The sequence below is a fragment of the Microcaecilia unicolor genome, chromosome 4 (assembly GCF_901765095.1).
Source record: "Microcaecilia unicolor chromosome 4, aMicUni1.1, whole genome shotgun sequence".
Taxonomy (NCBI): domain Eukaryota; kingdom Metazoa; phylum Chordata; class Amphibia; order Gymnophiona; family Siphonopidae; genus Microcaecilia; species Microcaecilia unicolor.
Window position 1 is genome coordinate 59,250,206 of NC_044034.1, and position 24,161 is coordinate 59,274,366.

At 43.7% G+C, this 24,161-nt stretch overlaps 2 protein-coding genes across 4 annotated transcripts in view; one reads left to right on the forward strand and one right to left on the reverse strand.

Moving 5' to 3' along the window:
- Positions 1-15,668, reverse strand: part of C4H11orf65 (chromosome 4 C11orf65 homolog) — a 71,606-nt gene extending 55,938 nt beyond the window's left edge. For 2 of the 3 annotated variants that reach the window (XM_030200273.1, XM_030200270.1), the window contains exons 1-2: positions 15,479-15,668; positions 5,046-5,166 (exon numbers count right to left, since the gene is read on the reverse strand). In XM_030200273.1, coding sequence (XP_030056133.1) covers positions 5,046-5,138 — 93 coding nt within the window. In that variant the 5' untranslated portion in view covers positions 5,139-5,166; positions 15,479-15,668. Of the gene's footprint in view, positions 1-5,045; positions 5,167-13,438; positions 13,467-15,478 lie in introns of those variants that run through there. The other variant, XM_030200272.1, reaches the window with a different exon arrangement.
- Positions 15,669-15,895: 227 nt separating this feature from the next.
- On the forward strand, positions 15,896-18,093 carry DNAAF1 (dynein axonemal assembly factor 1). The gene is made up of 2 exons (XM_030199379.1): positions 15,896-15,918; positions 16,063-18,093. Exon 2 carries the CDS (start codon positions 16,212-16,214, stop codon positions 17,685-17,687), a length of 1,476 nt encoding a protein of 491 aa, XP_030055239.1. The 5' UTR covers positions 15,896-15,918; positions 16,063-16,211; the 3' UTR covers positions 17,688-18,093.
- Positions 18,094-24,161: the final 6,068 nt, after the last annotated feature.

Genomic DNA, 24,161 nt, shown 5'->3' on the forward strand with positions numbered 1-24,161 from the left:
TAGGCGTCCTTTAAGTCCAGAGAGCATAGCCAATCGTTTTCCTGAATCATAGGAAGAAGGGTGCCCAGGGAAAGCATCCTAAACTTTTCTCGGACCAGATATTTGTTCAGGCCCCTTAGGTCTAGGATGGGACGCATCCCCCCTGTTTTCTTTTCCACAAGGAAGCACCTGGAATAGAATCCCAGCCCTTCTTGCCCCGGTGGCACGGGCTCGACCGCATTGGCGCTGAGAAGGGCGGAGAGTTCCTCTGCAAGTACCTGCTTGTGCTGGAAGCTGAAGGACTGAGCTCCCGGTGGGCAATTTGGAGGTTTGGAGATCAAATTGAGGGAGTATCCTCGCCGGGCTATTTGAAGAACCCACTGATCGGAGGTTACAAGAGGCCACCTTCGGTGAAAAAACTTTAACCTCCCACCGACAGGCAGATCATCCGGCACAGATACTTTTAACTCGGCTATGCTCTGCTGGAGCCAGTCAAAAGCCCATCCCTTGCTTTTGCTGGGGAGCCGCAGGGGCCTGAGGAGGCGCACGCTGTTGATGCAAACGAGCGCGCTGGGGCTTAGCCTGGACAGGCTGTAGGGAAGGTGGATTGTATCTGCGCTTATTATAAGCATAGGGAGCAGTCCTCCTACCCCCGAAAAAACGTCTACCAGTTGAGGTAGATGCTGAAGGCGCCCGGTGGGAGAGCTCGTCGTAAGCGGTATCCTGCTGGTGGAGCTGATCTACCACTCTTTCGACTTTCTCACCAAAAATGTTATCCCCCCGGCAAGGAGCATCCGTAACACATTTTTGAACTCTACCGTCTAAGTCAGTGGCACGCAGCCATGAGAGTCTGCGCATCACTATACCCTGAGCGGCAGCCCTGGATGCAGCATCAAAAGTATCGTAAGCACCCCTGGACAGGAACTTACGATACGCCTTCAGCTGCCTGACCACCTCCTGAAACGGCTTGGCCTGCTCCGACGGGAGCTTGTCAACCAAGTCCGCCAACTGCCTCACATTATTCCGCAAGTGGATGCTCGTGTAGAGCTGGTAAGACTGAATTTTGGACACAAGCGTAGCAGAATGGTAGGCCTTCCTCCCAAAAGAATCCATAGTTCTAGATTCACACCCCGGGGGCGCCGAAGCGTAATCCCTAGAACTCTTGGCCTTCTTAAGGGCCAAATCCACCACTCCAGAGTCATGAGGCAATTGAGTCTTCATCAACTCCGGATCCCCATGGATTCGGTACTGGGACTCAATCTTTTTGGGAATGTGGGGATTAGTTAATGGATGCGTCCAATTCTCTAACAACATCTGTTTGAGAATGTTATGTAGAGGAACAGTGGACGATTCCTTAGGAGGGGATGGATAGTCCAGGACCTCGAACATCTCAGCCCTGGGCTCATCCACAGTCTCCACCGGGAAGGGAATGGCTGTAGACATTTCCCGGACAAAAGCTGAAAAGGAAAGACTCTCCGGGGGAGAAAGTTTCCTCTGAGGCGAGGGAGTAGGATCAGAGGGCAAACCACAAGACTCCTCGTCCGAGAAGTACCTGTCATCCGCCTCTGCTTCCCACGAGCCCTCCTCTGTGGAATCGGACATAAGTTCATGAACTTCCGTCCGAAGTCACGCCCGTCTCGACTCTGAGGACCGATGTCCACCGTGGTGTTGTCAAGAGGAAGACTCCCGCGCCGGAGGCAATGAAGCTCTCTCCATCGATGATGGCGGGGAATAAGCCTGGGTGGCACTCGTCCCCAGCACCGCAAGCGGTACCGGAGTCGGAGACTGCACCATGGGCGATGAGCCAACTGCCGCCTCCCTCGACAGCACCAGCAGCGCAAGCACCGGCGGTACCGGAGATGAGCGTAACAGGTCCCCCAGAATCTCTGGAAGGACGGCTCGGAGGCTCTCATTAAGAGTGGCTGTATAGAAAGGCAAGGGTGCCGGTACAGGAGAAGATGTAAGAACCTGCCTAGAGCGCAGAGGCAGTACCGGGCTGTCCGGAGATGAGCACACCGACACCTCCTGAATCGAGGGTGAGCAGTCCCTCCGGCATCGGCGCTTCTCGGGTGCCGAGTCTTTCGGCGCCCCGGAGCTCTCGGTACCGTGTTGGGACGGTGACCGATGCCGATGCTTCTTAGCCTTCGCTCGAAGCTCAGTACCGGTACCTCCCCGTACCGAAGAGGAGGACGTCAAATCCAAACGACTCCTCGGGGTCGGGTCCGAAGAAGGTCGGTCCCGGTGGACCTGCACAGCAGGAGTCTTCGAGGCAGGAGGAGACCCACTCGATGGCTCACTGCTACCAGCATGGGGACAGCCATTACCTGCGCTCCGGAGAACGATGCACCCTCCGATGCCGACATCGATACCTTTGATGACCTCGGTACCGCTGGCTCCGTCGACATCGAAGAACCGGACCGGGCTCCAAACAACACATTCCACTGAGCCAAACGCACCGCCTGAGTCCGCTTCTTCAATTGGAGACACTGAAGACAGGCATCAGGTCGATGACTCTCACCTAGGCACCGAAGACACGAAGCGTGCCTGTCAGTAAGGGAGATGGTCCGGCGGCACCGCGTGCACCTTTTGAAGCTGCTGGTAGGCTTCGAGGACATGGGCGGAAAAATCACACCGGCAAGGTCGAACGCGATGGTGCCTGAAAAAAAGACACCAAAAGAAAGGGGAACCGCCCGGGCGGCCCAAAATGGCCGCGCGAAACAACCAAAAGGAAACTTAAGGGGAAAACTAAAGGATTTTTTTTTTGTTTTAAACAGAGAAAAAGAAAAAAAGAGGAAAAACTCACCGAAAATGGCGCGAAGAAACAAGAAAAAGCGCAAGAGGTCGATCCTGGGCAGAGAAGTGGCAAAGCAGAGTTCCCAAACCGCAGAAAAAAGAAGACCGACGAGCACGCTCGCGATCGGGCGGGAAGACGGCTGTGCATGCGCGGTGCGTAAGGAAGCGCGAGGCTAGCAAACTTTTGTTGCTAGGGAAGATTTTCCGGTCCTGGGCTGCCGCTGGACGTCACCCATCAGTGAGAACAAGCAGCCTGCTTGTCCTCGGAGAATAAATCTAAAGTATGACCTTTCTCGTGAGTTGGAACACTGACATCAAAATGATATTGTAATGAATCCAGAAACCCTATACATTTTTGCACTGTATTATCAGATTTATCTTCTAAGTGTAAATTTAGGTCCCCTAAAAATAAAACATGATGAAAAATGCAGAATAATATGAAATTAAATCTATAACATGCTTTTGGACCAGGGTCCAATTACCTAGAGGTCTATATATTAAAATAATTCTCATTGAACTGTCAAGCAGTTGTTGGTGTGATGTGTGCAGTAAGTCAGTTCCAGATTTCTCACTAATGAAATAAGTGAAGATTAAAATGTATGTGAAAAAAATTAGTAACTCCAATTTCAATAAGTTTTTTTTTTAGTAAGATAGAGGCTGACCCTTTGCCTTATTGTTAACTATCAGGGGTCAGCCTCTAGCAGTAGTTCCACGAGACTACCGCTAGTTGTTGTAGCGGTCATTTTCATTCAGGGGCCTTGAGAGGCAAGAGTGAGTGGGGTTTGCTCCTGCACCTGTTGACCATTACACCACCAAGCCAGTTAAGGTAGATGGGGGGGGGGGGGGAAACCTGCTTAAACTAGGGGATGGGGGAAGAAGTGGATTGCAGCTGACTAGGAGGGATGGGGGGGATCAAAATTTGTCAGGAGGGCAGGAGGAAAGAAATACAAACTCTCCTTATGTGGGTCCTGGCTGATAGTCAGCTGGGACTCGCATGTGCAGGTCCCAGCTGGTGAGTCGGATGTTCAATGCTGGTGCCTGGACATGGCCTGGAATTGAACATCTGAGACTAATTTAGCTGGCCATGGTCAGCGCTTAAAAAAATGCTGACCACCACGAGCTAAATACTGACTGGATCGGTTTTATTGTATTTATATAGAGAGCAGATAGTTTTCAGTGTGTCATATATATGAAAATGGTCTGTTAGATGTGTCACAGCAGAAGAAAGGCTCATAATCAGTGTTTCAGAAGTATCTCCATGTGCAAATAGCTGAGTTTATTCATGTAGATTACATACTGGTGTAAACAGCAATTTCAGAAAGCCACTATTATACATGGAGATCCATACCACACAATGGAGCCTGGTCAGACCTGGTTGACATGATTTAGGCATGCCTTGGGCAGGTCAAAAATCTGTGTTCCCTACTTTACAAAGGGAATACAGATTGAGAACAAAATTCCCAGTTTGTTTTTATACCAGCTTAAAGGCACACACAGATTTTTTTTAAAAGTGCTCATTTCACTCAAGGCTTTAAATGAGGGATTGAGAGTAATCCTCTGCTTCCAAAATAAAGAAAAAAACAAAAATTGTGTTCTCACTACTTAATTGGTGACACATGTCTAGGTTTGTAAAATGTGGCAACTACACATGGAAGGTACTGGTTTTGTTTTTTCCACTTGTATATTTGTGCAGTGGTTGCTGTCACTGTATGTGCCAGCAAATACATGTTCACCCCAGCATGTCCTTATAGATATTTTATAATAGGCTTTGCAGATTCTTTACAAATTTGCTTTGCGTCTGTACATCTCCCCGTGCCGCGCTCATAGAGTGGGCAGGTGTAGGTGGTGGATTGTCCTAAGCCTAAAATGCACACTGGTGTACTAACGGAAAATTATGGGAATTATTGAATTCACTTATTGACCTTATATTTATTTGTCTTGTATCGTTTCTCACAAAAAATAAGGAGGAAAAGACCTCATAAATGACCGTTGTCAATTATACTAAGGCTCAGATTTGGGTGTAGCCATTTGACATTATATATGGCCAGACTATAATCATAAATATGGGATAATTTAAGTTTGTCTTATATTTAATTAGATGGGCATAAACTATTGTACATAGATATTATTTTATGGTAGTTTTCAAGGCCAAATAAAGTTTTCCTTTATCAAGTATTATATCATGCACAAACACATGTTTAAATGATAGTCTTATGGTAAATAGTCCACCATTAGAAATTATGCTACTGATTCAATAGCTGTTAAAAACTCACAACATGTCTCCTCCAAGCTCTCTGTATTATTATGGCAGCTTTCTCCTCTCTTTTTTGTTGTTTAAAAAATTCATAATATTTAATGCCGTCCATCTCTTTTTCCAGTAGTATTCTTAAAGGCCTACAACAATAAAATAATCAATTTTATAAATGAAAAAAACAAAACAAAACAGTAGCAGTATACAGTGGGAAACACCAAGCAGACAAGCAATGGGTCCAAATTAAACAGCTCTGTAGAAACTTGTAACCAAGTTGTAGATTTTCTATGTATTGTTTTAATTTAGGGGTCAGAGACCCCCAAGAAGGCTGGAGTGACCTTAAATCTGACTCCATCTCTAAATAGCACTAGTACTGGGGTAATCAAGGAGTTGTGAAGTTCTAAAAGGAATTGCCACTAAGAGAGATGTTAGGTCTAAGGAAAAGATACCAGCCTTATGACAAACTGGATTTAGATTACAAGTTATACAATGCAGCAAAAGATAGCCTGATACAGCAAAAGCATTTATACTTACAGCCTTTCATCATTAAGTGAAGCCCACAGATCATCATTTGGAATGAGGAGTTTATTTGCCAAGGTACAAGTCAAATCAGTGATTGACAACAGGCACGTACAATCAATTAATTATAGGAATATAATAATCCAGCTGCAAACAGGTGTTAATTAGTTCCTAATCTTTTATACTTTCTTTTACCAATTAAAGGTTTTACAAGGGAAAGCAATTAGGTAATTTGTCAATTCTGCTGGTCACATTGGTTTCCCTTGGAGAGAGAGAGTGGCAACCCTTCTCTCTAACTTAAACCAGGAAATACCCTGATTTTTATAGGTGCCCTCAGGATATGGATAATATGACAATAGATATACCTGATTGGATCTATGCTAATGTCATGGTTGTCACTGATTGGCTCATGCTAATGAGTAGCTTTTATCTTGCTAACATGGTTTTGTCTCTAGCTCGCTTGACCATAAATCTTAAGCAAGACCCTGCATCCAGCTACACCTTTCCTTTCTCACACCATGGCTGACCACAATCCTGCTCACAGGAAAGTCTCCCTCCCCTCTTGGACAGCTAGTTCCCTATTTTCTTTGCAACTGGCATGACTCACTCATTTCTCAACTTGTTTTTCTAACTTACATTAGAGAAAATTCCACTTTGTAACAGATACGGCTTCCATCTTGTGCTGAAATCCTCCATTTTGTTTCCATATCTATTGACCTAACTTTTCTTAATTTAGCTTATTTAGGCCTCAATCCGGGCTACAAACTAGGCCATACTTTTCCAGTAAGCTCCCAGTTATGTCAGCCATCAGATTTCTGACTCAGCCAAGGTCTGTAATGGCCTGAGCTCTATGACTGGGCCCGCCACCATTCCAGTGGGGGGGGGGGGGGGGGGGGGGGGTCTCTGGCTGTACCATAATTATACAGTATCTATCAGCCTAGCAGTTTCATTCTGCTTCTTTAGGCATTCAATTCACTCAGAACCAGTGTCTACTGGAATATGGCAAACTGGATTATTTCTCCCCATAACTTATACAGCTCTCCCAAATCACTTAGCCCAGACATTGTAGCAACAGTTTTCGGATGGGAGCCACCAGGGGCATAGCCAGACTTCGGCGTGAGGGGGCACATTTTAGCCCCCCCAGCACCGCCGACCCCCCCCCTCCCGGCACCGCTGCCACCGCCACCAACTTTGACGACCCCCCTCCCGCCGCCAACCCTCCCCCGCAGCCGCCGTCATCGCCTACCTTTGCTGGCAGGGGACTCCAATCTCCGCCAGCCGAGGTCCTTTTCTTCCTGTGCAAGGCTTCATTCTGTTTCTGACGTCCTGCACATTGTACGCAAAGGCTTCGTTCTGTTTCTGAGTCTGACGTCAAAAACAGAACGAAGCCTTTGCGGGAAAAAGAGGACCTTGGCTGGCGGGGATTGGGGTTCCCCGCCAGCAAAGGTAGGGGGTGGGGAGGGTCATCAGCAGGGGGCCCAGGGCCAAATCTATGGGGGCCCAGGCCCCCCTGGCTTCACGTAGCTACGCCACTGGGAGCCACACCCCAGGACTCCCTCTAGAACCCTAACCCCTTTAATCATTTACTTTATCAAACGATTTCAGTACCATCTACACAACAAAACTGTCAAAGTGGTTTATAACATACAACTTTAACATAATATCAAAAAGGTGTTACTATTGGAGGATGCCTGGGACTCCTTCTCTCAGTGGGTGGAAACATTTGGGTTGATAGTCAAAGTAATTTGATGTGCCAGAAATGGCTCCTGGCTGGTTAAATTGCCTTTTGGGGCTAACAGCTAATTTTCAACGGCACTTTAATCGGTTAGTGCCGAACTGAAAACTAGCTATTTTGGAGCAGAATTGGCACTTGGCTGGTTTACTGCTGGTATTCAGCACTTAACCAGCCAAGGTCATTGCATAAATAGGACCGCATAAAAAGTCCTATGCCCCATAGCTGGTTAAGTGCTGAATTCTACAATTAACTGGCTTTGCAAACCCGGAAATTCAATGGCGGTGCTCAGAAATGACCTGACATTGAATTTCCAAGTTTAACGCCAATGGCAGTCAGCAAAACCCTGATCACCATCAGCTGAATATCGGGCCCACTGTCTCTATATTGTTTCTAGTGTCTAAAAATGAAAGACCTTTTCTGGACATCCCAACCCATGCCTGTTTCATGGCAATATGCAGCACTGCCATTCAGCCACTAGGACAGAAAATAAATAAATAATGAGAGGAGCACAGGAATTTAAAGCATCTATACCATCAAAACATTTTTGTACTATTTCAGTCAGAAGTATACGAACAATCAAAAAATGGATGAACTCTTTCATTCTACCTTTTTATTCCCTTAATTTATTCAACAGGTTCAGCAGATGGCATATTGGCAGAATGTAATTACAAAAATTGTTTATATTGAGTCTTGAAAGGTAACACAAGGCAGCACAACAAAGTTTGGGAAACTTATTGGATTTAACAAATAAAAAAGATCAATGGGGTTCACTCCATCTCTTCTGAACTGAACAGTATAATTTAAAAGAGTAGGTTCAATTTAGGTATTGGGAGCACACTTTTTAATAGAGAAAACTGAGTAGACATCACAAGCACCTGGCACAAACCTAATTAGTAGCAACATTCCATGCTACCAATCCCGGAGCAAGAAGTGGCTTCCCCCATGTCCATCTCAATAACAGACTGTGGACTTTTCCTCCAGGAACTTGTCCAAACATTTTTTAAACCCAGATACGCTAACTGCTGTTACCACATCCCTTGGCAACGAGTTCCAGAGCTTAACTATTTTTAGAGTGAAAAAATATTTCCAAGCTGAAGAGCCCTAACCTCTTTAGCCTTTCCTCATATGGGAGGAGTTCCATCCCCTTTTGGTCATTCTTCTTTGAACCTTTTCTAATTCTGATATATCTTTTTTGAGATACAGTGACCAGAACTGAACACAATACTCAGGGTGAGGTCGCACCATGGAGCAATACAGAGGCATTATAATATTCTTGGTCTTATTTTGCATCCCTTTCCTAATAATTCTTAGCAGCCTGTTTGCTTTTTTGGCTGATGCCGCACACTGGGCAGAAGATTTCAGCGTATTGTCTACAATGACACCTAGATCTTTTTCTTGACTTCTGACTCCTAAGGTGGACCAGGTGCATCAGGTAAGCATGATTCGGATTATTCTTCCCAATGTGCATCACTTTGCATTTGTACATATTAGATTTCATCTGCCATTTGGATGCCCACTCTTTTAGTTTCCTAAGGTGTTCCTGCAGTTTTTCACAATCTGTATGTGTTTTGACAACTTTGAATAGTTTTGTGTCATCTACAAATTTTATCACCTCACTTGTCGTTCCGTTTTCCAGATCATTTATAAATGTATTAAATAACACCAGTCCCAGTACAGATCACTGTAGCAGTCCACTATTCACCCTCCTCCATTGAGAAAAATGGCCATTTACACCTACTCTCTGTTCTCTGTCCAGTTCCTAATCCACAGAAGGACATTGCCTCCTAATACCCATGACTTTTTAATTTTCTCAGGAGTCTCTCATTAGGAACTTTGTCAAAACTTTCTGAGAATCTAGATACACTACATCAACTGACTCACCTTTATCAACATATTTATTTACACCTTCAAAGCAATGAGGCAAATTGGTGAGGCAAGACTTCCCTTGGCTGAACGTATGCTGACTCTGTTCCATTAAAGCTCATTTCTCTATGTGTTCCGTAATTTTATTCTTTATAATAGTTTCTACTAGTTTCCCCAGCACTGAAGTCAGGCTTACTGGTCTGTAATTTCCCAGATCACCCCTGGAACCCTTTTTAAAAATTGGCATTACATTGGTCACCCTCCAATCTTCAGGTACTATAGATGATTTTAATGGCAGGTTACAAATCATTAACAACAGATCAGCAATGTCATGTTTGAGTTCTTTCAGTACCCTTTGGAGTATTGCCATCCAGTCCAGGTGATTTATCACTCATTAACTTGTCAATTTGACTCAGTACGTCATCCAGGTTCACCGAGTTTTCTTTCAGATCCTCCACATCATCACCCTTGAAAACCATTTCCGGTACAGGTAAATCTCTTACATCTTCTTCCGTAAAGACCGAAGCAAAGAATTCATTCAATCTCTCCGCTATGGCCTTATCCTCCCTGAATGACCCTTTTGCTCCATCATGATCTAATGTTCCAACGGATTCCCTCATGGTTTTTCTGCTTCTGAGGTACCTTGTTGAGTTTAAAGGGGTTCTGGACAGATTCCTGAAGAAAAAGTCAATTGATCATTATTAAATTTTGGGTTTTTGCCAGGTTCTTGGGGCCTGGATTGGCCGCTGTCGGAGACAGAGTGCTGGGCTTGATGGACCTTTGGTCTTTTCCCAGCGTGGCAGTGCTTATGTACTTAGGTGCAGCCTGGAATGCTCAGTATTTCAAATAGCCAAGCAATGGAGTCCCAACTGCTTCAAATAAGAACACAGGAACACAGCCCACCGGGAAGCTAAGAACACCCAGAATGAAGGCCCTCCAGGATTTATGAGCAACCAATGGCCAGCCATACTACCCATCAAGAAATGAGGTGAGGCACAATTCAGGCTTTCCATCAGTCATGCAAATGCACCTATGAAGCAGGAGAAGCAGCTCACCATTGGAACAGAAGCAATAACTGCCTAGAGCTGACATAATAAGGTGGCATAGAGAAGAAAAACAAATCCTGGCCCCATGGAAGAGATCCCACTTCCAGGAGCATAACAGAAAGTCAGTCACATAGAGAAATCAGATTATCCCTAGAAACTGCCACAAAGAAAAGATAGAAAGGAAGGGTGTCTGAACTGGTCTGGTATGATTAAAGGAAAGAAAATGATCAGGTAAGAACATAATTTTTCCTTCATTGTCATCAATACCAGACAGTCCAGACCTATGGGATGTAGCAAAACAATCAAAGGATTAGGGCGGGAAAAACCATGACTATAAATCATCAATGCCCCAAAAATAGAAAGACAATGATCATTAAGATGCTGAATATCCCCCAAGAGGAGAACCCGCTAGGTGCAGACATCCAGAAGATCTGACTATGGGAAGAAAAACAGAGCATAGGAGTCAGTGCTCTGAGGCCCATGATGGTGTGAGATGGGGGCCCGGGGGGGGGGGGGGGGGGGGGGGAATGGGACTTGATGTACTGCCTTTCTGAGTTTTTTTTTTTTTTTGCAACTACATTCAAGGTGGTTTACATATATTCAGGTACTTATTTTGTACCAGGGGCAATGGGGGGTTGGGTGACTTGCCCAGGGTCACAAGGAGCTGCAGTGGGAATTGAACTCAGTTCCCCAGGATCAAAGTCCACTGCACTAACCACTAGGCTACTCCTCCCTGAAGGCCCAGAGAAGGAAGCCCACAGACACCCATGAAGATTCCATCAGCCAAAGAAGGCCACAACGAAGGGAGGAAGCCAGTCCCTCAGAGATTAAGCCCTACGTGACATGTAGTGAGGCGGCCAAAGTCAACCACTAGAGATGGAACAGGGATGTAAGTGCATGGGATGTGCAGTTGTTCAAGAGTCTTTAGAGAACCTTTAATTTCTCCCATTCTTGTCACATTTCTGGTGACAATGGGACATCCCACTCATCAGTACTTTGGGAAAGCTCTCTCAGTAGGGATCTTCCTTGAATGGTGACTGTAGCCACAAACCCCAGTAGATCATACAGACTATTGACTGTAGACAAGAGACCTCTGCATGTATATGGTTTCTCTTGGGTGAAGACTTGAATGGTAAAAACATCTCTTTTTAGATCCCAGTGTAAACCAAGGCTTCTCTAAAATGGAGGGTTGTCTACTCTTAGAGCTAGATCCTTTAAATCTTTGGCATGGTCCTCTGCAGGAAATGCTCTCATTTCGGCTGGACTGTTAGATTCTATGAAATCTCAGATTGGCTTCTGCCAGCATTGCTTGTGTTCTCTTTAGCAAGTCAATGGCTTTTCCTTTGGTAGGTAAGGACTTCAAACCATCACCTACATAAATGTCTCTATCAATGAAATGTCTGGCATCCATGCCATACTCCTTTTCTCCTCTTGGACTGTCCTTCTAAGCCCTTAGGTTGCTACTGCAGGTGATGGGCTATTACCAAAGACATGAGCTCTCATTCTGTATTTCACTGGTGTTTTGCTGGGCGTAATTGATCAACATTTATCTGAGCCCAGTTCCTGGGTAGCGCCAGAGTCTGTGGTTGAAATGAAATATTTCTCTTGGTGTGCTTTCCCAGCGCAAGAGTAAATGGTGGTGCATCTGTATGCACGTGAGCGTATGGATTGGTGGTGGTTCAACTCCATGGCGTGCTTTGCCTTAGGCTTGCTTCATTCAGGTGATCGAGACTCTGGTGTGGAGGAATGTGATGGCCCAAAATCTGATGTGAGTCAAACTGTGCTGTGCACTTTTGTAAGCCAGGGTATGAGCCTTTACATATGCTGCTGTTCGCTGGGCAGAATCTTTGGTGATGATGTGGCTGAACTGGCTCTCCCCACCATCCTGCCTTGTGGCCTCTTCAAGTGCCTTTACTTGGGCCTCGAAAATAGCTGCTTCTTTCTCTTGCTGAAGCAGCTTCAAGGCAATGTCTAACTCTCCTTTCTTGCATTCAGTGGCGGCTTACACTGTGGCAGCAGCAGTGGCAGCATTAGCCTTGGCAGTGGCAGCAGCATTAGCATTAGCAGTGGCAACATCAGCTACTGTTCCCCCCAATTCAGTGTCTGCCTCTTCTCTGTCACCGCCCCTCCCACATTCATTCATCCCTGCCACTACTGCTTCTCTAGTTGAGCAGCAGCAGTGGTAAAACAAGCTGCAGCCATGCGGTGCCAAACTCTTCATATTCATGGCTGATGATCCTGCCCCCATGAACATCACTTCTTGTTCCAGGGCACAGCCGGCAGCTGCATGTATTAAGAGTCTGGTCCAGTTTGGTTGCAGCATGTTTTGCCGATGCTGCTGCTCATCTAGAAAAGCAGCAGTGGGAATGGCAGGGATGGGTGGGGGGGGGGGGAGCAGGAATAGAGAGGAGGCAGACGCTGGATTGGGGGGAGAATCTGAGAGAGGGATTAGGCTGGATGGAAGGTGGAGCACAAGGGAGGGCAGAGGCTGGATGAAAGTGGCGAAAGAGGGAGGGATGGAATGGAGAGAGAAAAAGGGTAGAGGCTGGATGAAAGTGGGAAGAGAGGAAGGGATGGAAGGGGGAAATAAGGAGGGCAGATGCTGGATGAAAGGGGAAGAAAAGGAGGGCAGACACAGGTGGATGGAAAGAGAGGAGGGCAGACACTGGATGGAAGGGGTGAAAGAGGGCAGACACTGGATAAAAGGGGTAGAGAAGGAAGGTATGCATGGGAATGCAGGTGTTGGTGGCTGAAGCATGCTACTGATTTGCTTGGATCTCAAGCAGTGGACCTCTTCAGCTTGTGGGGCTTGGGCATCCCCGATAGCTAAAGTAGGACAATGCTGTTGGGGTGGAGGAAGGGCAGGGGGGGCTGGAGTGGGGGGGGGGCAGGGAGGCAGGGGAAACGTAAGAAGAAATGTGTGGTCTAGGGGTGCTGTGACCCGAGAAAAGTTGGGAACCACTGCACTAAACTCTGCTTCACTTTCACATTATGGAATAATTATAATTACTCTGTATGCACACATGCACTTAAACTATCTTTGACAGTAGAATCCACTGAGTGACCAGGATTTTTCACTCCCCCTGAGATTTTTACTGTAGTGTTCAAATTTTTCATTGTACTGTTCTAGGTAACGTATAAAGTAGCTTCAACAGCAGCTTAAACCATCCACAAATAGAAGCTTTACCAGTAGACTCTCAAGCAAACCTTCTTATTGTAGTACTCAGAATAAATAAAGAAAATCCAACTTACAGTTCAGTTGTTTAGAAGAGAATTGTTGTCTTCTGCACATAGAGTCTGTATTTAGCCACCCTAGAGGCAAGGAGATAGCCAGAACCTCAGCACAGCTGAGGGGAAAAGCTGTAACACTCAAAGTAGAATAAGGGAGAGTAACTTGGGGAAAATGAATGGGGAATGACTTGTGGAGATGGTGAAAACTTTTGATGGAATTACAGTAAAGTAAGGAGGGGTCCGCCCCTAGAACAGCAAGACTGGGCTCTCTCACACAGCCCACAGGGGCAGAGAGGGAGGGCTGACCCTAGCTCAGAGCTAACAGCCAATAGGGAAACTTACAAGGAGTCAATCTCAGGGTACTTGCAAATTATAGGGGAGGGGGGAGAGCTCCAGTACTCAGTGCCATCTATTACATAGACAGTGCAATTAAATACATAGTAACATAGTAGATGACGGCAGAAAAAGACCTGCCCGGTCCATCCAGTCTGCCCAACAAGATAACTCATATTTGCTGTTTTTTGTGTATACCCTACTTTGATTTGTACTTGTGCTCTTCAGGTCACAGACCATATAAGTCTGCCCAGCACTATCCCCGCCTCCCAACCACCAGCCCCTCCTCCCAAACACTGGCTCTGGCACAGACCGTATAAGTCTGCCCAGCACTATCCTCACCTCCCAACCACCAGGCCCTGCCTCCCAACCACCGGCTCTGGCACAGACCATACAAGTCTGTCCAGCACTATCCCTGCCTTCCAACCACCAGTCCCGCTGCCCACCACCGGCTCTGGCACAGACCGTATAAGTCTGCCCAGCACTATCCCCACCTCCCAACCACCAGCATAATATTCATACAATATATACATTATAATGCACCCTGCCTTCATGAATATGGGGGCATAACAACAAATGCATGACCAAAACTTCTGGTCATTGCTGATGACCCAGATATTCAATGCCATTCCCCAGATATAACCTGGCATTGAATATTCAGATCTAATTTCACTGGCAGCAGTGAATATTGAGTAGAGTGTCTTTAAATCTTCATTTAAAATGAGCACAGTTCCAGATCTTAATAGGGGAAACAAATTATTTCATAGAGGAGTAATGTTTTTAAATGCAGTACTTCTGGAAGTATCCAACCAAATATGAACCAGAGCGTAAGGAGCTGGGACTGTCAATGTCATAATGCTAGCTCTCCCTACACCAGCTAGTGCAGAAGAATCTCCATCCAGGCATCATTTATGAGTAACTGTATACATTCAAGGAAACAACAGGCTCCACCATCTATATTTTATTTATTTATTTATTTGCTGCATTTGTATCCCACATTTTCCCACCTATTTGCAGGCTCAATGTGGCATTCGCCATTCCAGAATAAAAAAGATACAATTGGTATTACATACAAAACATGGATGGCATAAAAGAAGTAATCAATCAGGTATAGAAAGAAAACATTCTGAGTATATCAGTGTCAAAGTTGAGGAGATAATGCTTTCCACATTGTTATCCAATATCACTCTACTCTACAACTTGAAAATTCACACAGCTCCAGACACTGACCAAAACAAAATAGCAAACACCTTTTCCCTTGGCACACTTCTGCTCCTCTTCCTTTGCCTCATCTACTCTTTCCTTTGTTATCCCCCTTAAGCTTATATGGGGAAGTGGTGGCAGCAATAGCAGATCCAAATTTCTGTTCTAACAAGAAAGGAAGTACATGCAGGTGGGTGGTTGGGACCTATAAATGTACACTAGAGTAGAGGTCTGGTGGGAGTGGGGGCAGAGGTCGGTTCTGTTTTCATAATTTCATAAGTTTACATACCAAAATGTCAATACAAGCACAGGTTAAAAAAAAAAGAAGAAATCACAATAAATATAAGCAATAATCTAACCAATTAGTCCACTTAAGGATAAACAGAGACTCATAAATACAGGAAAAATACAGGAAGCATACCCAAAATAAAAAGAGGAAGCTTTCTCAGGTAGAGCAGAGAATAAACACAAAGGGACCAATTTAACACCCCAAACCCAGAGGCCAGTTACAAGGAGGTAACCTACCAATCAATGCAGCAAATTGGACCTAAATAAGAACTTGATTAGCGAGTAGGAAAGCCATTTTTTTTAATAGGGTCCAGAGAAACAGAGCAATTTCCCCTAAACGAAAGCAGACACGTTCAAGAATATTTTGAGGAAAAATGTGGCTGGAGGGAAGCCCTGTTTCCTGTGACCCCCGTTTTCATCATCATAGAAGTACAGTGCACGCACCTTCTCTGGACTGGCAGAAAACGCGGCTACGCGGTCGGCTCAGCTAGCTTCCCTCAGCGTTCTCTGTTGCTAGGCAACGCTCACAGAACACAAAGCCATTGGATCTTAGGGAGGGGGCAGCTCATAGAGAGCTCTGTCTACTCACACTCCACAACGTACAACAAACCACAAATGCTCTTTGTCAGCTTCAGAACAGGAGCGTTTTATGAGGAACGCAGAAAGGTAGCAGTGTGGTATGTAGTTCTTTGAACGTTACACTTCTGTCTGTAGCGACCTCCGCTGTATTTTTGCTTCCCTTGTTATTTGGGGGAGATTTCACTGTCTTTTGCTGGGGATTTCAGTGAGGCCAACATTAATTCTTAATATCTTTACTGTAGTGGTAGCGCCACCTGGTGGGAAAAGAGTGGACAACCCTCGCCTCGTTTCCCTTCGAAAAGAGAATTTCGGGGACCTTCCTGGGTGCCATGGTTACGGAAGAAGCGTTGAAGTTCGTTACCGTCGGACTCGGGAGTTAACTACACTAAAAATGCAATCAGAAGAAGAGGGAACTGCAGACTGGAAAATGAATCGTAAATCGAGGGAGTTTGCGAGTAGTTCAGATCAAGGAAATTCTGAGACTAACAACGCCACAAAGCAAACGGAACTTTTACAATATGAGTGTACAAGAAAGGAATTTCAATCACAATCAAGCCAAGAAAATAATTTCAGAGAAAGCGGTGATAATACAGCAGCGCATTTAGCCTTCAGCAAAAAAGAAGTTGAAGACAATGGACCAAGGATGACTAAAATATTCCTGCGAGACCACTGCAAACAGCAAAAGTTGTACTCAACTCCATATCTGAACGACACCCTTTACTTACATTTTAAAGGTTTTGCTCGAATTGAGAATCTTGAAGAGTATACAGGATTGAAATGTCTTTGGCTAGAGTGTAACGGTCTACAGAAGATTGAAAACCTGGAAGCACAATCAGAACTGCGCTGCCTGTTTGTACAACAAAACGTGCTTTGTAGGATTGAGAATCTTGAACCTCTCCAAAAACTGGATTCTCTCAACCTCAGCAACAACTATATCAGGACCATTGAAAATCTGTCCTGCCTGCCAGTTCTGAACACTCTTCAAATTGCCCATAATAAATTAAGTACAATGGAAGATATAGAACACTTGAAAGAATGTCCAAGTATCTGCGTCCTAGACCTTTCCTATAACAGGCTGGATGATCCTAATATTCTAAATATTCTAGAAGTGATGCCTCGTTTGCATGTTCTCAATCTAATGGGAAATGAAGTAACTAAGAGAATTTCAAATTACAGAAAAACATGTATTGTTCGATTAAAACACCTAACTTACTTGGATGATAGACCAGTATTTCCTAAAGACAGAGCATGTGCAGAAGCATGGGCCAAAGGTGGCCGAGAAGCTGAGAAAGAAGAAATGGAGAAGTGGGAGACAAGAGAAAGAAAAAAGATCCAGAAGAGTATTGATGCTTTGATGGAGATTAGGCAACAAGCTGAAGAGAAAAAAAGAGAAAACAAGGAGGTGGAAGAAAGAGGAATATTTCCTGTGTTAAATGACAATGCAACTGATGGTACTGAAGAAAATCGAAGTCATAATAAGCAGAATGAGCGAGAACAAAAAATCCAGAATTTTGTCAAGGAAAGCTCGAATGCCTGTGAAGAGTATTTCGGTGAAATATCAAGCAAAGATGAGGATAAGGATATAGCAGACAATGAAACTAACAACCAAACTCAGCAGAAACAAGGGTGTGGCACCCAACCAATGGTTCTGGAAAACCCAGACTTCATTTCTACTAAAACAGCGGTACCAAAGAAAATGTCTGTTCAAGGAATACTAGTTACTGAACTGAATAAAGAAGAGGTAGAAACTATTTCACTGGAGACCCAGGGAATCCTCCACATTGATGATCTACCAGATTTGGAGGATGTAAATGTTTGCAAGCTCTTGACAACTGATGAAAGTTTGTTTGACAAGGCGATATTGTAACTTCCAATCACATATAAACTGTATACCATTACTAATAGCACCTTTGGTAGCCTCAAAAGAAGATTGGATAGGAATTAATACAGTGATATCATCAGCATATATATATATGTCAAATAACCAGCTCTTTCCAAGGCAAACCCAAGAGAATGAATTAATTAAAGAGAATTAAGTTACCACAGTGGTGAAGAGAACAGGTCTCAGCATATATTTATTTGAACATGCCAGTAAAGAGCCTCGGTTTTAGAAACACTCTTGAAGAACCCCTGCTCCCTCCTCTAGGCCTCCCTGTCCTGTTTCTTCTCCAGAGATTTAATTTCCAATAGCTGCCAATAAAGAGTTTGGGGTTGGGAGTTAAAATGTGAGAAAATGTTGTATACTTGTTACTGATAATAGACAGAGGCCATGTCATGCCATGTTGTATATTGAATTGTACTAAGTTGATTCTGTCTGATCACTATGAATCTTCGTTAATAAACAAGAAATTAAAAAAAAAAAGAATAGAGAATTTCTCTGACTGTATGCTGCGTATTTTAATTCTTGCTTTCAGGTTATTATTTTTCAATATGAGTGCCGGGTGAGCTTCCTCATGAGTCTGAAAAACCTCTCTGTGTTAAATCACTTTTTTATTTATTTCTTTATTTTTATCTTAATGTTTTTCTTTAGTCTCTTCTACATTGATACAACTTTTTCATAAGAGTTATATTAAATGAAAAAGACAGGCACTTATCTTGATTCTGCAAAATATACCAAGGTTTGCTCCAGGAGCGTAGCCAGATAACAGATTTTGGGTGGGCCAGGGCAAGAAGTGGCTGAGCACCAAGTGTTCCCCCCCACCACCACCAAGAAAATATCTGAGCTGATAGGAAAATGCTTCTTTCCACCTTGGTGGTCTGCAGCAGGCATGCGCTGAAAACTGAGCATGCACAGGTGCCAATATCATGGGGACTAGCATTTTCATTACCATCAGGGGGAAGTCTTCAGCTGGTGGAGCTTGGGATCCCCACCAGCTACCGCTAAATCTGTGCCACTGTTGGGTGGACCTGAGCCCTAAGTGGGTGGGCCCTGACCCACCCAGGCCCACCTGTGGCTACGCCACTTGTTTGCTCAACAGAGATCCTCCGTTTCACGCTTAGCTTCTTCAGGAGACAAACCGGTATGGCTTCAATATCTTGCCCTTCTGTCGACTTCTGTACTTTTCTAATTTGTAAGCCAACAGAAGGGCAAGATATTGAAGTCATACTGGTTTGTCTCCTGAAGAAGCTAAGCGTGAAACAGAGGCTCTCTGATGAGCAAACCTTGGTATAATTTGCCGAATCAAGATAAGTGCCTGTCTTTACTCAAGAGTTGTTTTAAATTAAAAAGTTGTATCAATGTAGAAGAGACTAATGAAAAACATTATGATAAAAACAAACAAATAAGTAAGTGATTTAGCACAAGGAGGTTTTTCAGACTCATGATGATGCTCGCCTGGCATTCATATTGAAAAATCATATTAATCAAAGCCGAGCAACTGGAGTATTTTCCCCCATTAAAACACAGAAGTTAAAATAAACAGGAGGTAGAAATGCTTGCTCAGTAGGATATTGAAGTAGTTTCATTGGCAAGAAGTATCGGCATAAGTGAGTTAATTTCAGGTTATTATACAATTTATCTAGCCAGGTTCAAAGACAGAGTCCATGTCTTGCTCTAGATAATTACCAAGTAAAAAAAAAAAATTACCAACCTGGGACAAAACATCTGAAGCCATTTAGGCCAAAGCCAGGACTGGATTCTCATTTCACTTAGCTGTATGAATTATATTCAAAGTATTTCTAGTATTATTAGTAGCTTGCCTACTTGTAATAACATCCATTTAGTCACCACCCAGTATTTCAGGTAGTAGTTTATTGAGTCTTTGACTAAGACTTTTGCAAAAATTTGTCAATAGTTAGTAAGGAAGTCAATTTGAAAGACTCAAAATCTAACTTATCCCTGCAGATCAGAAGTTCTCAACCTAGTCCTCGGGACACACCCAGCCAGTGGGTTTTCAGGATTTCCAGAATGAATATGCATGAAATAGATTTGCATACTACTACTTATCATTTCTATAGCGCTACTAGACGTACGCAGCGCTGCATAGAATGGAGGTAGTGCATGCAAACATATCTCTTGTGTATTCATTGTGGATATCCTGAAAACCAGAGAGGCTAAGTGTGTGCCAATGGACTGGGTTGAGAACCTTTGCTCCAGACATTTGATATGATGTTAATACCATCACAGTTTTTCACATTGAAGACAAGAAGGGGGAAATCCTTTCAGAAAATCGCTGAAAACCCATCTATTAAAGGAGGCTTATCCAAACACCACAACCTAACTTTATGTACCCACCTATTCTTCATGTGACCCTGTGACAATGTCAGTGTCTCAGACCACACCTCTTCCAATTTTTCCCTATGTTTACCCAACCCTATCACCTGATTACCTCAATCTAGCCTAAAACTAGCTCCTCCTCCTACCTCTTATACCCTTCTCCCTTATAATGTTACCTATCTACACATCTCCTTTACTCTGTTAAGCTTAGACTGTGTTCTCTCCATTATACTTTTTAATCTTACTACTATGTAAGCTGCATTGAACTTCCTATGAGTGGGAAAGTGCGGGGTACAAATGTAACAAATAAATAATAATTTGCACCTCCAACATTCCATGTTTGGCTGCCTGGGTTTGTAACATCTCCTGATGTCAGCCAGCCTCCAGCATTCCATTCCCCCTCATGTCCCGCCCTCGCGTCAAGACGTAATGATGTCAGAGGGCGGAACAGTGAGAGGGAAAGGAACGCTGGAGGTGAGCTGACATCAGGAGGGATGTTACGAACAGAATGGAAGCCAGCACCAGCCAGCCACAGAACGTTCAGGTACAAATCGAGGGGAGGAGAGAATCGTGGGACATCGAGGGGAGGGAGGAAGGGGAGGGGAGGGCAGGGAAAAGGAGAATCGCTGGACATGGAGGGGAGAGGAGGGCAGGGAAGAGAGGAAAAAAAAGCTTACATGACAGCCTTCCTAGGGCCCGTTTCATTGTTGAGGAAACGGGCATGGTTCCACTAGTTTTCATATAAGTCTGTGGATACTGTTTACCAGTAATTTTGCATCAATTTTCAAAGTTCAACTAGGTACGTGTTTTCACTTTGAAAATTGCCAACAGAACATAAGCAAATGTGAATACAGAAGATCAAAAACTCTCGTAGCTGAAAGGACAAACAGAACACAGCAAATGCGATACAAGTAATTGCCAGACGATGCACTTAAAATTCAAACTTAATTTATTAACATTGCGCTACTCACGATGGAAAACTCAGCAAACACCATGTCTAGACTAATACTGTGCTGGTTTAGCACAATAAACAGCTTCAAAGCTTTCTTTCTCTATCATCTTTAGATTGGCCTTTGCCAGAGCTTGCCATTGCGACTAGTGTGATTTTTAACATATAAACATCCCATTAAGTCTCCTGATGAAGGCCTCTTAGGCTGAAACACGGGCTCATGTTGAGTCTTGGATGTTAATAAATGAAGTTAGAATTTAAAGTACATCATCCTGGCAATTACTTGTGTCATTTCAATGGAACATAAAAACATAAGAATAGCCATACTGGGTCAGACCAATGGTCCATCTAGTCCAGTATCCTGCCTCCAACAGTGGTCAATCCAGGTCACAAGTAAGCAGAAACCCAAATAGTAGCAACGTTCCATGTTACTGATCCCAGGGCAAGCAGTGTCTTCCCCCATGATTATCTCAATTACAGACTATGGACCTTTCCTCCAGGAACTTGTTCAAATTTTTTTTTAAACCCAGATACGCTAACTGCTGTTACCATATCCTCTAGCAACGAGTTCCAGAGCTTAACTATTCTTTTGAGCGAAAAAATATTTCCTCCTATTTGTTTTAAAAGTATTTCCATGGGATTTCATTGTCTCCTGGTCTTTGTACTTTTTGAAAGAGTGAAAAATTGATTCACTTTTACCTGTTCTACATCACTCAGGATTTTGTAGTCCTCCATCATATCCCCCCTCAGCTGTCTCTTTTCCAAGCTGAAGAGCCCTAACCTCTTTAGCCTTGCCTCATATGAGAAGTTCCATTCCCTTTATCATTTTGGTCTTTCTTCTTTGAACCTTTTCTAATTCCTCTATATATTTTTGAGATAAAGTGAATAGGCAGAACGTAACATGCAAAGGCATTATAATATTCTTGGTCTTATTTACCATCCCTTTCCTAATAATTCCTAGCATCCTGTTTGCTTTATTTTGTCTACCACCACACACTGAGCAGAAGATTTCAGCGTATTGTCTACAGTGGCATCTAAATCTTTTTCTTGGGTATTGACTCCTAAGGTGGACCCTAGCATCAGGTAACTATGATTTGGATTATTCTTCCCAATATGCATCATCACTTTGCATTTGTCCACATTAAATTTCATCTGCCATTTGAATGCCCAGTCTTCCAATTTCCTAAGGTCTTCCTGTAATTTTTCACAGTCTACATGTGTTTTGACAATTTTTGAATAATTTCATGTCATTTGCAAATTTAATCACCTCACTTGTTCTAATTTCCAGATCATTTATAAATATGTTAAATAGTACTGGTCCCAGTACAGATCCCTGTAGCACTCCAGTATTCACCCTCCTCCATTGAGAAAAATGGGCATTTAACCCTACCCTCTGTTTTCTGTCCAATAACCAATTCTTAATCCACAGAAGGCCATTACCTCCTATCCCATGACTCTTTCATTTTCTCAGGAGTCTCTCATCACATATTTTGGCAAAAGCTTTCTGAAAATCTAGATACACTACATCAACCAGTTCACATTTATTGACATGTTTACTCACGCCTTCAAATAAATGAAGCAAATTGGTCAAATATCTACTTCTCAGGATGTTCTAGGCCCAATGTGTATACTCCAGCAGTGCTTCTGCCTTTCTTCTTATTACTGCATATGACAGCAGTCTCAGATTTCACATGGGCTAAGGGGGCAAAGGGATCCCAGAAAGAGAGGCAGCCAAGTCAGGAGATTGGAGAAAGAGAGACAGGAGTAAGACTGATGAGACTGTTGAAGTTCTCCTGGGATATATTCACAAATTTTTATTCCTCTCTTTATCACAGTAAACAAGCATAAGCTAACACAGTTGCAGTTACTGATTACAAGGCTTTTGGCTGAGTCTGAAAATGGTTTTATTTGAATAACATATGTTCTTCTTAGGAGGATGATTGATGTGCCATAACGTTTGTGTTCTTGTTAAATTGTATATGGAGCTCTGTAATCCATTGCAGCTGTTTTATTGAATAGTAAAAATTGAAATATCAGATTTTTAATAGAAACATGACGGCAGATTAAGGCCATATGACCCATCCAGTCTGCCCATCCTCTGTAACCCCTAATTCTTCCTGTTCCAAAGCGATCCCACATGCTTATCCCATGCCTTTTTAAATTCTGGAACAGTCCTCGACTCCACCACCTCCACTGGGAGGCCATTCCACGCCTCCACCACCCTTTCTGTGAAATAATACTTCCTTAGGTTACTCTGTTTTATTGTATGTTATTTTACATAACATACATGTTATGTAAAATACATTATAAAATTTGAATGTTCAGATTTGGATGTCCCTTTTCTGAACTAGATGCCCTATGCATACAGGGCCCCTTTTACTAAAGCAAAGCAGACTCTAAATGCTAAGATGCTCATCGGTATAAAACAGGCTTCTTAGCATTCAGAGAGCACTAAGGGGGCCTTTTACTAAGCAGCGGTAATCTCAATCCGGAACTACCGCTGGAGCCTGGCGGTAGTTCCCATCCCTAGCGCACACCATTTCCAGCCCCCCAAAAATGTGTAGCACCAGAACTTAACCAGCGGCAACCATTACTGCTGGGTTAGCGCGGGAGCCCTTACCACCATTTCAATGGGTGGCGGTAAGGGACCCTGAAATGGCAGTGCAGTGTTTCAATTTCCGCATGGCCATTTCTTTTCCTTAAAAAAAGACAGCCTTTTACCCGCTGCTGTAAAAGGGGGCCTCAGCACATGTCAAAAACATACGCTGATGCTAGCGCAAACCCCCTTTTACCGCTGCTTAGTAAAAGGGCCCCTTAAGTTGTACATGTCTAGGTCTTAATGAGATCATAGCACATCAAAGGAGATGATCTGTTTCAGCAGCTGAGACAAACAGGACGTTTTCAGTCCACTGCATGTGCTCTTTAGGTGTGACAGCACCACATAATCCACCTATATTTGTTTTTACTTCATTTTATTGGGTTACCAAGCTTATTAGTAATGTTCAAGAATGCCATATGTGATGTACTTTGCCTATTGTCAAGGCTGAAAATATTACAGGATAAACAGACCGTGACAGTCATGTTGTTTAGTCTACCACAGATTCATTACTAACTAGAAAGCCTCAGGGAGTTTGTTTCAGTAATTTAAAAAGTTGCTGGTGTTATTCTTTCCTCCA

Excerpts from the sequence above, each read along its gene's own strand:
- DNAAF1 (XM_030199379.1), top strand. The coding sequence starts at position 16,212 with ATGCAATCAGAAGAAGAGGGAACTGCAGACTGGAAAATGAATCGTAAA.